General features: G+C 43.0%; 2 gene segments (V, D, J or C); both read left to right on the top strand.

Annotated features, from left to right (window-relative positions):
* LOC143793363 (Ig kappa chain V region Mem5-like) overlaps positions 1-19,019 on the top strand; it is a 664,839-nt gene that overhangs the window by 453,589 nt on the left and 192,231 nt on the right.
* On the top strand, positions 7,164-10,795 carry LOC143792941 (putative non-functional immunoglobulin kappa variable 6D-41). The segment is given in 3 exon segments: positions 7,164-7,406; positions 9,123-9,251; positions 10,162-10,795. Coding segments are annotated over 3 exon segments (513 nt in total).

Genomic DNA, 19,019 nt, shown 5'->3' with positions numbered 1-19,019 from the left:
GAGGACAAGAGCACAACAGATTAGCTCTGATTTCAATGATGCCAGGCATTGAACTGAAGGTCCAGGGAGCTTAAATAGCAACGCCCCTGAACTAACGGCCCAGGTGAGGATATAGGAAAAGACAGACGCTCCAGAGTCAAATCACTAATGACCACTAGAGGGAGCAAAAAGCAAAATCACAACAGTAGTCCTTCCCTGCTGTGCGTACGGAAAGTACCCCACAACCGTTGTGTCTGTTTCTTAAGTTCCCTCACAACTCGATTAAATGATGTTCTTCTAATCTTCCGTCCCTTCCTGATGTTACAGTTAGAACGGCACCCGTTTGTCGGATAGGCCTGGAGTTCTTCCGGGACCCTAGAGACGCCCCTCTCCCGCAATTGCCTCCCAAGACTTCATAGGTGATATGTGTTAGACAGCCCGCCTTAAACTGACTGTCCTGCCGCTGTTTAGAGTATTGCTTGAAGCTGAATGTTATAATACTCCCTCGGCGTTCCGGCCACCGGTAGTGCGCCTCAGTAGGGTGTTGCTCCGGTCTTACAGCACGACCCCTACTGGAATTCTCCTATTGCTTGATCTCGTTTCTCACTCAGCACAATCTATCTCGCTTCTAGTCCTTTCTTGGGTCCCGCCGCTTCCCGGAGCTGGCGCGGACCCGTTACGTTCTTTTCAATGCCAAGCCTCTGTCAGGATCCCACCCCTGACAGAGACCCTACTGTCTCTTCCTCCACAACACCCTCTGCCACTAGGTGTTGCTTCGTCCAATCCAGTCAGCTTTCTAATCTAACTTCCTGCCTGACCCCCAGTTTACCCACTATGGTGGGGAGTGGCCTAATGAATAGAACCCTTAGCTCCCCCTGGAGGCCCGGCTGTGAAATGTATTGGTGTCTGTGATACCTGATCAGTTGAACTCCTTCAGTGCCATCGGACGCACCATGGCTCCCCATAGTGGCGGAGCCACAGTACTGCAACGACCAGGACTCTGGGGCGCTGCAAATATATTAACGAATTGAAAGAATTGATAAAAAAGGGAAGAGAACAGGGAATCCTCACCAAACAGGAATTTGATTTTATGAATACAGAAAATCCGAGGATACCGTACTTTTACTACCTCCCAAAGATTCACAAATGTTCAAGAAATCCACCAGGGAGACCCATAATATCCGGAATAGGCTGTCTCACAGCAAATATGTCAAGATATGTGGATTGCCACCTCCAAAAAGTGGTTCCTAATCTTCCATCATATTTGAAAGATAGTACCCATATTCTGAGGATTCTTGAAAAGGTGGAATGGAAAGCACATTACATTATGGTACATTGGACATTACCTCACTGTATACAATCATACAGCACGACAAAGGTTGTGAGGCAGTAAAATTTTTTCTAGATAGGCAAGGACTATTACCAAACGAACAAGTGACTTTTATTTTAGATTGTATAAAGTTCATTTTAACTCACAATTATTTTAAATATGAGGTGCACCACTACTCCCAGCAGTGGGGTACCGCTATGGGTACCAGGTTCGCACCAAGTTATGCAAATTTATACGTAGGAAAATGGGTACATCATACTATTTATGATAAAGAACCCAGTTGTGCGAACCTGGTACTCTGGCAGCGTTTTATTGATGATGTTGTTTTTATATGGTCTGGGGGCCCTGAGTCATTGTCCGATTTTATTATTAATTTAAATAAAAATGAGTATTTTTTAAATTTTACGGGCACCACCAGTTCCAAATCTATTAATTTTTTAGACTTAACTATTTTTATTGATGGTGGGAAAATCAATACTAAGACCTTCCACAAACCCACAGATGCCAACAATTATATATCACTGGAAAGCTGCCACCTTCCTAGTTGGTTGACTAATGTTCCAAGAAGCCAATTCATCCGAGCACACAGGAATTGTTCTAACATACAGGATTTTAATCAGGAAGTGGAAACCTTGACAACTAAATTCATTCAAAAGGGCTATTCTCAGGACCATCTATTGAAGACAAAACGATTAGTCGAAGGGCTATCAAGAACCCAATTACTACAAAATAAAGAAAGAAATAAAGATAATCAAAAAATATCCGAAGTGGTCCCTATAATCACGCAATTCAATGCCAATACTCACCTACTAAAGAGGATAGTAAATAAACACTGGGACATCTTAAAAGAGGATACAATTATAGGAGAAAAAATCCCCGAACGCCCAGTGTTTATATACAGAAAAGCTAATAATTTGGCAAACAGAATAGCCCCCACGGTTCCAAACTCACAGGCCCTTATTATGTATCCTCCCTATTGCATGCATCCAGGATTTTATCCATGCTTTAAATGCAAACCATGCAAGCAATTAAAGTATAGGAAACAGCTATCGCTTTCGAATGGATCCAATGAATGGATTATTAAAGACCATATATCATGCAATACTAAAGGTGTTATTTACTCCATAAAATGCCCATGCAGTAAATTGTATGTAGGGAGAACAAAGAGGCCCCTCTACATAAGAATAAACGAACATATGAGAAATATAAAAAAGAAATTTCAGGGCCATCCACTATCAAAACATTTTCTGTATCAACATGGAGGCTCGATAAAAGGTACTATTATTACCGGCTTAAAGATAGTTAATAAAAGTTGGCGGAAAGGGGACTACATTAAACAGATGTCAAGAGAAGAGAGCAGGATGATCTTTGAACTGGATACTTTAATGCCAAGAGGCCTCAACAGCGAAATTGAGCTGTTCGCCTTTAATTCATGAAGGGGTTAAGCGGTTGCGGCTGTGGATAAAAAGGTTAGACATCTCCATATGGATCATCCCTGAGGAAGGAGTACGTTTACTCCGAAACGCGTCGGGCTGTTTGATCCACCGCGCTATCCTTAGCCAGTCACGTGTGTCAACATGTGACTGTGACGTCACGCTAGGTCCTGCACTGCCAGGAGACCGAGCGGCTAACAAACCACAGCGCGCACACACTTCACGCTAGTAACCGCAAGTGAAGACTGCGGGTGAGCTCTGCCACCGGCCGGGGCAGCGCTTACCACCCGCACACATCCTTGGCTATACATTGATCCGGACATTGGGACAAAGGAAAAGGACTACCATTACGGGCACAAATGAACGGAGAGACACACTGAGCCATACAAGATCTCCTTAGAAGGGTGAGTGTGTACTCATATATGTTCACTTTGCAGTACTGACATCTTTATGAAAGTCACTCTGAAAAGAGTTTAGTGGAAAACAAAGGACCCTCGCTTTGTCCTATATTTTATATACAATTTTACTGGTTCAAAATATAAAGAAAAGATTCTTTTCTTCTGGATTACTGAGTCATAAAAACAGAGAGGGGTTTATTCCTAGCGCGGATATATTATTATTTACATAATATTAACATCAGCCCCGAGACATCAGCAATCACTCAGCTGGTTATGAAAATTGTGGGGGACCCCATGCCATGTTTCTCATTTTTTTTAAAATCTATTAACAAGTACAGTAAACTGTACAATCAAGGTTACCTGGTGTTAAGCCTCACTCTTCCCCTTAACATGATGTGGTAGCAAGTGGGGTAATAGTTGTGGGGTTGATGTCAGCTTTGAAGTATCAGCTAAATCAACTGACATCAAGCGCACATATTGGTAATGGAGAGGCGTATATATGACTCCTCTATTACTAACCACATAATAGGATCATAATAAAGACACAGCAGGGATAAAGTCCTTTATTTGAAATAAATCTACCCAACCTCTTTTACCCATTTATTTAAAAAAAATAAAACACGCCATATTCCTCACCTGTCCAACAAGAAGACAACCCATATCTGTCCCTCAAAAAAAGTCCAGCTCTGCTACATCTGGGTGGTTTGTTGAGCGTTGGCATGATGCAAGCACTCAGCAAGCCAGCCAGAATACACCAAGACAGGAGCATGAGAAAGCGTCTCCATTGTGTAGCACTGACATGAAAAAATTCACCGGAGTTCGTAGCTCATGAATCTTGGTCATCATACAGATGTCACCTCTCGCTGCATGAGAATTTTACCATGATGCAAACAGTGCCGTAAGTGACATGGCCGGGGTTCATCAGCTGTGAACTCCGGTGACCATTTTCACATCAGCACTACACACTGCCGGAGCACTTATTCCAGTGTGTCCAGCTGGTCTGGAGAAAGGCTGCATCACTGATGTGACTGCTTACCAAATCATGCAGATCATTGTAGGACAGATATGGATTACCTTTGGAAAGGTGAGGAATATGGTGTTCTATTATTTTACGTCTTTTACATGGGACATGGGCATCGATTGGCAGAAAGGTGAGTATAACTTAAATTTTTTATTTTTTAGTGAATAAATGTGAGTGTGTGAAGTTTTTATTTCAAATAAAGGTCTTTTAATCTGGCTCTGTATCTTTAAAATCTGACTGTGGGGTAAGTAATGAGGACATCTTATAGATGCCTGTCCATTTCTAATCCCTAAGCATGATGTCATCTGCTATAAAACAGCTGAGATCAACCCAAAGCCTATTACCCTTATTAACCCACATGCCACCTCACCAGGGCAAGTGGGAAAAGCAAGGCTAAGCACAGGAATTTTTGCTACCAATAAATGCGCCTTTTCTGGGGGCAGCTGTGGGCTAATATTTTTAGGTTGGGAAAGGCCAATATCCATGGCCCCTTCCCAGTCTGAGAATACCAGTCCCAAGCTGTCGGCTTTAGGCTAGTTTCACATTTGCGTTTAAAAACGCAGCGTTTAAAACGCAAATGCAGGTGGTGAAAAAAACGCATGTAAACGCGGCAAAATGCAGCGTAAAAAAATGCGGCGTTTTGCCGCGTTTACAAGCGTTTTTTCCTGCGTTTGCGTTTTTGAAACGCATGCTGAGAAGTGTGTGACAGCTGCCAATCATCAAAATCAACAAGAAAACCCACTATAAATAGAAATAGCTAGGGTTAGGGTTAGGGTTAGGATCCCTAGGGTTAGGGTTAGGGTTAGGATTAGGGTTGAGCGACTTTTCCTTTTTTGAGGTCGAGTCGGTTTTCGCGAAACCCAACTTTCTCAAAAGTCGAGTCGAGTGAAATCGGCCGATCTTCTTGAAAAGTCGGGGGATCGGCCGAAACACGAAACCCAATGCAAGTCAATGGGAAATATATATATTTTTATATTTACTTCAGCGCGATATAGCAGAAAAGCCGGTAATTCAATTGCCTGCTTTTCATTTCTCCTGCCTAAACCCGACATGATATGAGACATGGTTTACATACAGTAAACCATGTCATATCCCCCTTTTTTTTGCAGCAGGGGGCGCATCACCGCGAATGAAGGTAACTACAGGTCATTGACCTACATTACCTTCATTCACCGGGGTTTGACAGGCACGAGCACAGCTGCATTAGCAGAGCTCCTGCCTGTAAAATATTTTAACCCCTTCAGATGGATTTACATCGTGGGACATGACAGATCATCGGAAGGTATGTATATTGTTGGTTTATTATTTTTCCTTTGTTACAGAGCGAGGGTCTTAAGGTGGATTGAGAGAGCAATAAAATATTAAAACAACCTGTGTGTTTATTTCATTAAAATACTTTGCAATATTGTGTTTGTGTTTTTTTTAACCATTTCATACAATTGGATTAATAATGGATAGGTGTCATAATTGACGCCTCTCCATTGTTAATCTGGCTTAATGTCACCTTACAATAGCAAGGTGACATTAACCCTTCATTACCCCATATCCCACCGCTACACGGGAGTGGGAAGAGAGTGGCCAAGTGCCAGAATAGGCGCATCTTCCAGATGTGCCTTTTCTGGGGTGGCTGGGGGCAGATGTTTGTAGCCAGGGGGGCCAATAACCATGGACCCTCTCTAGGCTATTAATATCTGCCCTCAGTCACTGGCTTTACCACTCTGGCGGAGAAAATTGCGCGGGAGCCCACGCCATTTTTTTCCGAGATTTAACCCTTAAATTTAATAGCTACAGCGCCGAAATTTTTCACATACACACTACTATTAGTAGTGTGGAATATGCAAAAAAAAGTGGGATATGACATGGTTTACTGTATGTAAACCATGTCTCATATCATGTCGGGTTTAGGCAGGAGAAATGAAAAGCAGGCAATTGAATTACCGGCTTTTCTGCTATATCGCGCTGAAGTAAATATAAATATATATATATATATGTGTGTCTCAATGACATATATATATATATATATATAACCGAAACCCGACTTTGGAGCGAAGATCGTCCGACCGCCGACCCGATCCCTCAGTGAGATTGGGTTGGGTTTCACGAAACCCGACTTTGCCAAAAGTCGGCGACTTTTGAAATTGGCTGATCTGTTTCGCTCAATCCTAGTTAGGGTCCCTAGGGTTAGGGGTAGGGTTAGGGGTAGGGTTAGGGGTAGTGGTAGGGTTAGGATCCCTAGGGTTAGGGGTAGGGTTAGGGTTTGGATCCCTTTATCACCTTGATGGTGGGGGGTGACTTATGGGTTAGGGTTAGGGGTAGGGTTAGGGTTTGGATCCCTTTATCACCTTGATGGTGGGGGGTGGCTTATGGGTTAGGGTTTGGATCCCTTTATCACCTTGATGGTGGGGGGTGGCTTATGGGTTAGGGGTAGGGTTAGGGTTTGGATACCTTTATCACCTGGATGGTGGGGGGTGGCTTATCAGTGTGTATTCTTGTTTTTTTCTATTAAAACCCAAGCAAACGCATGTGCTTAAAAACGCATGCGTTTACATAGACAGCAATACGTTTTTTTGTGGCAAAAAAACGCCTCTAGAAATTACTACATGTTGCATTTCTGCAACCAAACGCAAGCATAGAAACGACGCATGCGTCGTCAAACACGGCAAAACGCATACAAAAAAAACGCATGCGTTTTTAATGTTAAATATAGGAAAAAAAACGCATGCTTTTTTTGCGCTAAAATGCAGTGGCAAAAAACGCAAATGTGAAACCAGCCTTAGCTAGGCTGATTGTAAATAATAGGGGGGCAACCATTTTTTTAAATAATTTATTTAATTAGCTAAAATATACAGCATGTGGATCCATCTATTTTTGATAATGAAGCAATATAAAGCTGACAGCTGGCGGTTGCAATCCACAACTGTCAGCTTTGCATGTGCTGGTTTTCAAAATTGCAGAGGAATCCACGCCCTTTTATTTATTTATTGCGCTGGCGCCAACCGATGAATACTGTCCTCAGCCTCTCCTGCTGTCGCTGTTATCAGCGTGAGCAAGTGTAGGTTGATGAGAGTAGTGCTCTTATCAGCCAATGCCTGTGACCGGTCAAAGCTACTGACTAACACGCTGTCACCGTCTTGCCACCGATCACCACATTTCCACTGCTGTTACGCAGATGACAGATTGGGAAACAACAGATTTTCCGGCCCACCATTCATCTGAATGTGGTCTGGGTCCAGGTTCGAGTTCAGGTAATGTCCTTGAAGCCGAACAAAACTTTTTTTCAATGTTTAGTGAACCCGCCGGACCTGAACATCCACAGGTTCACCCATCTCTATCCGGGATATACTTCCTGTTCAGATGTGCCACCTTTACCTAATTAATTTGCAGATTGTTTTTTCCTGTTGTTTTTATCACCTTATATTATTCGTCCACTTTCTTTGTGGTGAATCCTCAGTGTGAGCTCGGTGTGTTGTGAGGATTCTCCAGAGTCAGTGTTGGGAATGGCCTTCACGTGTGATATGCAAACTTCCAGCCAAAATCCAAATACACAGTTTTCTGCCATGTACAATACACTTGCATTGAGTGCTCCAGAAATAGTCTAGTAGAATTCTGTCTGGGAGCATGCATATCACATACTTACGGTCAAGTGACCACCGATCCCGTCGATGACACAGAAGAACCCTCACAGCACGCAGTGCGTTCGATGTGAGGATTCACAAGTCTGCAGTTACATAGAGTGACTGCAGACTTGTCATTTTAGACCGGGCAACCCCCTTAAGTCTTCCAGGGACATCCTAGAGATTTTACATGACAAGATTAACAACGAGGTAAACTAAGGACTCTTTCCCGAACCTGTGAGTTTACAGACCAGAAAGTGCTTAGGAGGGTAAGTAGACAAGTTAGGTGGCTCAAGAAACTGGACATGGGGACCATTTGGAGTTGACTGTCCTTCTGCCCCATTTTGTCCTTGGACCCTGCGGATTTTCATTGGATTCTTCTGTCAATCTTCTTATCACATGACATTCAGTCACTTTTTCTGTTCAGCACCATGAACACTTAACATCTTGCACTTGGAACGTTATATAAATGATTTCTCTATATATGTATTTGTTAGTTTTGCATATATTATCATTTGTATTCCACAAATTTAGCACGTGTCCAATATGGTATTTAGTGTCTTATTTGAACACACACTTATATATTTATATGCTTTTTCTATTCTTTCCCCCATCTCTAATGTTGTCACTTATATTTGTTCTTCTCCTTGGGCAGCCCAATTTTCTTTCTATGGCCACTTTTTACAGTTTTCGTTCCTTGCCATTGATGCTCTCTGCGTTGTTTGTGACTTTAAAGGGAACCTATGAGCTGACCAAACCGTGGGCAGCAAGTATCAGCCACTGGGTGTATGATCACAGCCATGTATGTTTGTCTCCAAAACACTGCAGTGCTTCAGGGAAAAACATGCTCTTAGTAGCCGGCAGTCACCGAGGCGCACATGGGTTACTAGTCATACAGGCGGGTCCTCAGTGGCTTCTCTCCGCCCACTGACAGTGATTGGCTAGCCTCTACCTGTGTGTTCACGTATAGGTAAAGGCTAACCAATTACTGTCAGTGGGTGGAAATAAACCGCCGGGGACCCGCCTGTGTGACTACTCAATAGCGAGACATTTAAAAGCATGTTTTTCTCTGAAACGCTGCAGCATTTAGAGAAAAAAATACAATCCTGGGGTAGTAACAGCCAGCGGCTGACACACGTGGCCCCTACAGTTTGGTTTTCTGACAGGTTCCTTTTAAATATGATTAATAAGTTATTTTTACCCCCAAGTAGTGCGACTAATAAACACAGCGTTCTAAGATCTAAATAATCATTTCCTCCTAAATAAATGGGAAAAAGAGGTGGAACTAGAGTACAAATCTTCTATTAGCGCAAACCTACATGAAAATTATTTTAAACTGTTATCTAGGTCGTTCTACATTCCCGCTAGACTTAAAAATGCATTTCCTGATGAATCCGATTTATGCTGGAGGAATTGTAGTCAAAGAGACAACCATCTTCACATATTATGGGAATGTCCAAAACTTTCGATACTTAGGTAAGATCTACTTTAATCTATACTTTATTTTATGTACTTATGTTAATTGTTGCGGTGCAACTATGTAACGATGATCTTCATTTCCTTCCCACCCACTTCTCTCCTCTTCAATCCCTAACCCATTTTCTCTTTTCCTTCGTTTGGTTTCCTTCCCTTTCCCTTGATTCCTTTCCAGACCCCTTATCCGCTATACTGTAAAAATCCACAAATAAAAAGAATTTTGAAAGCAAACAGTAACGAGGTTGCAGGTTATGACGCCTCACAATACCGCGACTATGATGGCTGGCGGAGTTCTAGTAGTTGTTATATAGAAAGTCCTATAATTAGCGACTGTTAATCCCTCCTTTATCATTATAGGAATATATTTAAATTTTTCCATAAATAAAAACAAATATATAACTTAAAAAACCTGCTAAAATAGAAGTGAAATTTCTATAATGTTTATATGCAGAGCTAAGAATAATGATAATAACCTGAGACCACAATGTACAAGAAATGAGTCTTTACACGTAATACAAGTGACATTAATTCTCTCCTAGGAGGAGACGCCGCCGAGCTCCGGTCTCTATTACACACCAGTAATCATCACATTATAACCACAGGATTTACATGTCCCCAGTATTTCCATACACAGTCTCTGGGGGTCTCCTGTGTCCCCGTCACTCCCTATATAGATCTCACTGTACAGATTGTCTCATCTTATAGTTTCTATCTGACGCTGCAGACACATCAGGATGGCTTCTCGCAGTTATCTGCTGGCTGTGATCTTCATTTCTATTCAGGGTGAGAGATTCGGATCCTTCCATGATTGTGTGCAGAGAGATCTCTACAGTGGATCCATCATCAGATCAGGATTTCTAGGAAGATCCTGACATTTATCAGTAATGACTATGTCTCTTCTAATCCTCAGGATCCTGTGGAGAGACAGTGATGACCCAGACTCCAGGTTATATCTCTGTGTCCCCCGGAGATACAGTCACCATCTCATGTACGGCCAGTACTGGTATAGGTGTCTACTTAGCCTGGTACCAACAGAAATCAGGAGAACGACCAAAGCTTCTTATCTATTATGCAACCACCCGATATACAGGAGTCCCAGACCGGTTCTCTGGATCTGGATCTGGAACTGCTTTCACTCTTACAATCCGAGGAGCGACAGAGGACGATGCAGCAGATTATTACTGTCAGCAGAGTAATGACTTCCCTCTCACACAGTGATACAGAGCCGTACAAAAACCTCCTCCCCATCCCCCATTATGTTGCTGTATTACAATGTTGTGTAGATGAAGGTGCAGAGAATTAGCAGAGCGCTCAGTGATTATTTCTGTCTCCTCTTCTTCCTCTGGGAATAGATTATTTCTGTACAGATCATTGTATAAACCAGTCAGGTATAAACCAGCGCTGACATAATGATTACAGACTATATGAACATCTGCACCGGAGGAGAAGCTCTGAATGTGGCCGTACAGTGGAGCGAGCTGACGGATAAACAGCTTTTCCTACTTTACTCTCAGTGAATTTATGGTATAAAAGTAATAAACACAAATCAGAATCTCTACATTTGATGTTGCTGTAATCGCGCTGATCCACAGAATGGAGACGACACTTTATTGTGCAGCATGTGAACAGCGTCCAACTAAAAGCATCAGGAAACATGAGAATTGTTTTTCTTTTTACTGAACTTTCTATCCTAAATATATAATGCAATAATATAAGGAGAGAATGATGAGACGTCTGTAAATAGGATTAAACAGATAAGGCAGCCCTCTGTAGCGCTACAACATGCAATCATAAAATATGAAAATGGAATTTCATTACTGCACTAGAAATATGAAAAATTGAGAATGATTAGCGCATAAATTGGCCCATTCATGTGTACCTAGCAGCCCACGTTAAGGCGATCCTCGTTGCCAGGACCTAATGCCAATCCTCTCTTAGACAGTCTACAGCTCTCTGGGAACCTAACGTGAATCGTCTCTTGGACTGAAGTCTATATCTCTGTGGAGGGGTAGGATCCTACTGCAATTAAAAATGCCTGAGGCTAAGAGATGGAGTGCTCAGTCAGAAGGCTAATACATACAAATATCAAAAAAACTGACTGTTACATCCAAACATAAATCAGGTCTGAACAGGTGCTTACCTAGAGTCGCCAACTCATATACAATCAAACAGATAAAGCAGCACTCTGTAGCGCTATAGCATGCAGACATAAAATATGAAAATTGAATTGCATTACTGCATAAATGTTCGCAATCCAAATACAAATATGTAGTTAAATGATAGTTAAAATCCCCCATGATCACTATGTTGTACTTTTTTAGCAGCCTGCAGCTACCAATAGAAGGGGATCAGTAGATTACTGTACACTGATAGCAGCCTTCTGCCACCACTAGATGGAGCTCAGGAGCTTACAGTATACTGATAGCAGCCTACAACCACCACTAGAGGGAGCACAGGAGCTTACAGTATACTTATAGCAACCTACAACCACCACTAGAGGGAGCACAGGAGCTTACAGTATACTGATAGCAGCCTACAGCCACCACTAGAGGGAGCACAGGAGCCTACTGTATACTGATAGCAGCCTACAGCCACCACTAGAGGGAGCTCAGGAGCTTACAGTATACTGATAGCATCCTACAGCCACCACTAGAGGGAGCTCAGGAGCTTACTGTATACTGATAGCAGCCTACAGCCACCACTAGAGGGAGCACAGGAGCCTACTGTATACTGATAGCAGCCTACAGCCACCACTAGAGGGAGCACAGGAGCTTACAGTATACTTATAGCAACCTACAGCCACCACTAGAGGGAGCACAGGAGCTTACAGTATACTGATAGCAGCCTACAGCCACCACTAGAGGGAGCACAGGAGCCTACTGTATACTGATAGCAGCCTACAGCCACCACTAGAGGGAGCACAGGAGCTTACAGTATACTTATAGCAACCTACAACCACCACTAGAGGGAGCACAGGAGCTTACAGTATACTTATAGCAACCTACAACCACCACTAGAGGGAGCACAGGAGCTTACAGTATACTGATAGCAGCCTACAACCACCACTAGAGGGAGCTCAGGAGCTTACTGTATACTGATAGCAGCCTACAGCCACCACTAGAGGGAGCACAGGAGCTTACTGTATACTTATAGCAGCCTACAACCACCACTAGAGGGAGCACAGGAGCTTACAGTATACTTATAGCAACCTACAGCCACCACTAGAGGGAGCACAGGAGCTTACAGTATACTGATAGCAGCCTACAGCCACCACTAGAGGGAGCTCAGGAGCTTACTGTATACTGATAGCAGCCTACAGCCACCACTAGAGGGAGCACAGGAGCTTACAGTATACTTATAGCAACCTACAGCCACCACTAGAGGGAGCACAGGAGCTTACAGTATACTGATAGCAGCCTACAACCACCACTAGAGGGAGCTCAGGAGCTTACTGTATACTGATAGCAGCCTACAGCCACCACTAGAGGGAGCACAGGAGCTTACTGTATACTGATAGCAGCCTACAGCCACCACTAGAGGGAGCTCAGGAGCTTACTGTATACTGATAGCACTAAAGTCCTCCAGACACGAAACAAATCATAAAATAACATAATCTTTATTTAAATAAACAATTTAAAAACCACTTCATAACAAAGTTATTGAAGATGAAAACAGCCATACAGAAATGGAAAAAGCAAAACACTGGACAAATTGACACCTATGTCTGGAGAGAATAAATATCATCCACATCAGATTCCAAGGAAATATGCATGTGTCTTTAAAATGAATATAAAAGGAATGTTACCAGGATAGCACCAATCAATAGATAAAGTGCATAGTGCAAGGATAATTGTGCTGTATGAAATGATATGAGACACAAAAAATGGATGAATTAAATTAATTAATTAGAAAACTCCAGACACTGTTGGAATTCGTTCCTGGTTAATTCCTTTTAATTACTCACAAATGTGGTTAGAGAAGTAAATAAACAGGCCAAAGAGGAAATCAGGAACGAATAGTGCACACCATAGCTTTAAGAACAAATAATCTGCATGACAAAAAATGTAAACAGGTGAAAGCGAAGGGCAGCCATACCTGATGTTCAGAAATAGTCCAGAGTACCCCTTGACGCGCGTTTCGATACTAATCTTCCTCAGAAGGAGTGCATAAGATTCGTGTCTGGAGGACTTTTGTTCTTTCATATATGTCTAATTCACGGTCCTCCGTGCTTAATTATTGGGGCATCTTTTTCATGTATACTGATAGCAGCCTACAGCCACCACTAGAGGGAGCTCGGGAGCTTACTGTCTACTGTTAGTAGCCTACAGCCACCACTAGAGGGAGTTCAGGAGCTTACTGTATACTGTTAGTAGCCTACAGCCACCACTAGAGGGAGCTCAGCAGCTTACTGTATACTGTTAGTAGCCTACAGCCACCACTAGAGGGAGCTCAGGAGCTTACTGTATACTGTTAGTAGCCTACAGCCACCACTAGAGGGAGCTCAGGAGCTTACTGTATACTGTTAGTAGCCTACAGCCACCACTAGAGGGAGCTCAGGAGCTTACTGTATATTGTTAGCAGCCTACAGCCACCACTAGAGGGAGCTCAGCAGCTTACTGTATACTGTTAGTAGCCTACAGCCACCACTAGAGGGAGCTCAGCAGCTTACTGTATACTGTTAGTAGCCTACAGCTACCACTAGCGGGAGCTCAGGAGCTTACTGTATACTGTTAGTAGCCTACAGCCACCACTAGAGGGAGCTCAGGAGCTTACTGTATACTGTTAGTAGCCTACAGCCACCACTAGAGGGAGCTCAGGAGCTTACTGTATATTGTTAGCAGCCTACAGCCACCACTAGAGGGAGCTCAGGAGCTTACTGTATACTGTTGGTACCCTACAGCCACCACTAGAGGAGATTATTGTATTCTGGTGCAAATTTGAACCTGTGAAGGTGAATGGGGAACAGCATTTGTAGGAACGATCATTTTCAATTATCGTCCCTTCTAAGCAGGATAACAATCACTAGATGAAGGAGCAAAACCCTCGATTGTCGGGGGCGCTGATTTTTAAACTTTGAGTTGTTTTTGTGTATTTGTGGAGATTATTCCTACACTAGTTCTGTATAGCAGTGTTTGATCAGTACTTCTTGTATATCCCATTATTGCTGTTCTTCTTACAGCTCTGGCCCTTTCTAAATGAATAGTGTTTCCTCCATAATAATAGTGCCCCTTTAATCATCATAATGACCCTACGGTGTATTCTATTTGTGCCAAAATAAAAAAAATAGATAATGAAGAAAAAACCTTAACTCTCCATCGTCCCCATGACAAGCAGTGGTTGGCGATGTCTCCTCGGCCCCCGCAGGCAGTGTCCGGTGCAGGAGGCGCAGTGTACGTAGCGCACCGACCGCGGGCAGGTTACAGCCCTGAAGCCACCTGTGCTCTACCAGAATTAAAGGGGTTGTCCAATACTTTCAATTAACCCCCCCTATGTATCCCCCCGGGGCCCTTGATGATTTGTGTAATTACCTTCTTTAGCCGTTTTCGCCTGTGAGCGGCGCTATGCTGGTGCCTGAGTCCGGGTCACGTGACCCCCAGGCTTCAGTCGCCGCTCATTTCAGCCGACGTCAAGTCAATTTCCAGACTCTGGAAATTGACGTGACGTCATTAGCAGGCGTGTCCCCATGCTCCACAGACAGCAGTCACTCATAAAGAGTTGGGGCTGTGGGCGGGGCTGTGCTGGGGGTGGGCGGGGCTAGGCAGGGATGTGCGGGCGGGCGCCGGTGCTGTGCGGTCCTCGGCGCTGTGCGGTCCCGGGCGCCGGCGCCGTGCGGTCCCCGGCGCTGTGCGGTCCCGGGCGCCGGCGCTGTGCGGACCGGTATGTGCTGGGGGGTGGTGCGTGTGTGTGCGTGTGTGTGTGTGTCTGTCTCTGTGTGCAGGCATCGTCCTGTTAAGTCCTTCTCAGTCCCTGGCTTACTAGAGGTAGGGATCCGAGTGAAATGACACGCAGCACAAAAGGTTGTGTGATCATATACAGGGGAAGCCCAGGAGCACGTCTGACTCACTGGGCTCTACCCCCTCCTTTTTATAGCAAAAAGTTAAACATTTTACAGACATGCGTACAAGCGCTCATATTTCACATCCTTTTACAAAAACAGTCTATACTAGAGATAAGGTTCAGCTTCTGGTATGTAGGTAAAAGGTTACAATAGTCAAGAAGGAATGCGTCCATAAAAGGAAATGTCAACTTTGCTTAAGTTTCCTGAAATAAGCCAGATGTCTCAGGAGAAAGACACAATGGATTCTTTCAGTCTGATCTCCACAATTCCCCCCTTTGACATATTCTTTTTTATTACCACAGGGCCAAAGACAAAGCCTTTATTTTTGGTATTACACATGCACACACTTATATTATTAATAAGAGAATCAAATCTAGTATTAATTCTTCTATCGCAAATTATTTTCTTCTTTAGCAGTACATGCTCTTTTGCAATGGCTTGCATGTATCCATGATGCTTTTCCTTCAAGCTTGACTGATGTAGGTGTTGTCAACAGGACTTGAAAGGGTCCGTCAAATCTTGGTTCAAGAGCCTTTCTGGTGTGTCTTTTTACATAGACTTGATCACCTGGTTCCAACTTGTGACTTCCTTCAATGTTGTCAGGATCTGGAAGGGAAGCAAAAACTTGTGCATGCACCTTAGTTAATTGTTTCTGAAGATTTTGCACATAAGAAGTCAATGACTCAATATTTAACACAAGTTGCTGTGGAAAATAACATCCTAAATTGGCAGTCCTACCAAACAAAATTTCATATGGAGACAGTTTAGTCTTACCCCTTGGGGTATTGCGTATTGAGTAAAGGGCCAGTGGAAGGCATTCTGTCCAAGGCTTTCCTGTTTCAGCCATGGCTTTCTGTATTTTTAATTTTAAAGTTCCATTCATGCGTTCCACCTTACCAGAACTTTGAGGATGGTACGGAGTGTGTAACTGACTTTCAACACCCAACATTTTCAGTACATTTTGAAATATTTCTCCAGTGAAATGAGTACCCCTATCTGACTCGATCACTTCAGGGAGACCGTAACGGGGTATCAGTTCGGCAACTAGCTTTACAGCAGTGTTTTTAGCTGAAGCCTTCCGAACTGGATAGGCCTCTGGCCACCCTGAGAACATGTCCACACACACCAACACATACTCATACCCATTACTTTTTGGCAGCTGGATAAAGTCTATTTGTAATCGCTGAAACGGATAGAGAGGTCGGACGTGGTGCTTCATAGGGGTCTTTGTTGTCTGTCCGGGATTATGTGCCAGGCATATAACGCATGCAGCACAATAGTCTCTTGCGTAGTTGCCAAAACCTGGAGCCAACCAGACTTGCTTTGCCAGTAGTGTCATTGCATTTGCAGACACATGCGTAGGGTGGTGCAATCCACCAACTACAATCGGGTACCAGGCTCTAGGTAGACATATTAGTCCATCTTTCTTCCAAATTCCTGCTTGTTCTTCTGCCCCTTCCTTTTTCCATCTATCCCTCTCCTCTTCTCCTGCATCTTCCTGTGCTTGTCTCAGTCTATCTTCAGTATTTTCTGTGGGGTTTACAGTATGAACCTGTCGTAAGGGTTTGACTGCCGCTGCTTTGGCTGCTTTATCAGCCCTATCATTTCCCCTAGATTCCCTAGTGTCGAGTCTCACATGTGCAGCTACCTTAATTACTGCTACTTCTTTTGTTTCTTGTGCAGCCTCTAAGATCTGTTTGATCAAAGAAGCATGTTTTACAGGTTGTCCTGATGCTGTCATGTAACCTCTAGCTCTCCAGATTACTCCAAAGTCAAACACAATACCATGTGCATACCTAGAATCAGTGTATATATTAGCTGTCTGATTCTCAGCTATTTTTAGCGCTTCAATCAATGCTGTTAGTTCTGCTTCTTGTGCAGACTGTTTTGGTGGAAGTGGTTCTGCTTTGAGAGTTTCAGATTCTGACACAACTGCATACCCTGTATGAAAGTTACCTGTGTCATCTGCAAACCTACTACCGTCTATAAACAGCTCTAAATCTGGATTTTGAAGTGGTGTTTCGGATACATTGGGTAAGCCTACCGTTTCTTGTAAAATGAGCTCTGTACAATCATGTGTGTCTGTAGGGAAAAAATTTGCGTGTGGATCAGTGTCCTTATTCCCCCCTTCAGACTCGAGAGGTAGCAGTGTTGCTAAATTAAGAGTCTGAAGCCTTGCAAATGTGATAGTAGAGGGGAGCAGCAAAGAACACTGCAGCCGCAAATGTCTGGCCATGGAAATGTGTTTTGGTTGGACCTGGTTTAATATCCCATAAACATCATGTGTAGTTTGAACTGTGAGTGGATACTCTAGGATAATTTCTGATGCTTTGTCCAACAATAGTGAGACAGCAACAACTACACGTACACAGGTTGGCGCTGCTCTAGCTACGGGATCTAACCTTGCTGAAAGATATGCAATTGGTCTTTGTTTCCCTGCATGCTTCTGGGTAAGAACTCCTGTAGCATGAGAATCAACTTCTGCAGCCATAAGCTGAAATGGTTTGGTGTAGTCTGGTAGCCCTAACGCTGGAGCTGAAACAAGGGCATCTTTTAATTGTTGGAACGAAATCTGACCTTCTTTTGTCAACAAATAAGGTTCACTTTTTACACAGTCATACAGTGGTTGCATTAGTTGACTGGCATGTATAATCCATTGTCTACAATGAGACACTATTCCTAAAAATGCTCGTAGCTGTTTATGATTTCTAGGCTCATTCATCTGTCTTATTGCTTCAGTTCTTTGAGGTGTAAGATGCTTTTTACCTTGAGAAATGCAATGACCTAGAAAGACCACTTTGGTCTGACAAACTTGTAGCTTTTGTCTATTCACTAGTGTTGAGCGATACTTTCCGATATCGGAAAGTATCGGTATCGGAAAGTATCGGCCGATACCGTCACAGTATCGGAATCCAATCCGATACCGATACCCGATCCCAATGCAAGTCAATGGGACGAAAATATCGGAATTAAAATAAACCCTTTCTTTCCTTGTAGGTTAATTCTACATGAAGGAAAACAACTAAGAATAATGTAGGATGTATTGGGGGAGGTGGCGGAGACATTAAAGGCACAGGGGTTTATCCCAATCAAATAGAATAGCAGTATTTTTAATTTTTTTATGACGTTCGGCGTTAGAAAGAATTTGACTATGTTAATTTTTTATTTATTTTGTCAGATATTGATGTTTCACTACTTCGACGCCCTTCACCCTATTTTTTACTTCTCCCACACTTTCTTCTTCATTATCCTCATCATCAGCTTCTGTGACATCAACTTCTTCACCTTATTCATCTTCTTCTTTTCTACGTATATATATATTTTTTTTTTTACATTGTTCATATTCTTTTTATTTAACTATTATCTTTTTTATATTCAACTTCTTCATCATATTCTTATTTGTGACAGGCATTCCCGTAGTTGTTATCTATAAAAGTTTGAAGATTACACCTTCCGTTCTGCCTGTCACAAAACAGTTACATTTGTCCGCGTTCAGTTTGGCCTGCAGCATCAGGCTTTATCCAGGGGCACCACGAGGAGGAACGGACTCACCCCCATACACTGCTTAGTCTTCTTCTGCTTATAATTTAGATAATATCTTTTGCTCTGATATTTAGTCTTATGCTTAATGTTCTTCTGCTCTTTGTTCTGCAGCCTCTTGTTCTTCTGCTTCTCGGTCTTCCAGGTTGTCGTCGTCATCTCCAGGGTCG

The sequence above is a fragment of the Ranitomeya variabilis genome, chromosome 1 (assembly GCF_051348905.1).
Source record: "Ranitomeya variabilis isolate aRanVar5 chromosome 1, aRanVar5.hap1, whole genome shotgun sequence".
Taxonomy (NCBI): Eukaryota; Metazoa; Chordata; class Amphibia; order Anura; family Dendrobatidae; genus Ranitomeya; species Ranitomeya variabilis.
Note: the sequence above shows the minus strand (reverse complement) of the source record. Positions and strands in the feature narration are given on the sequence as shown.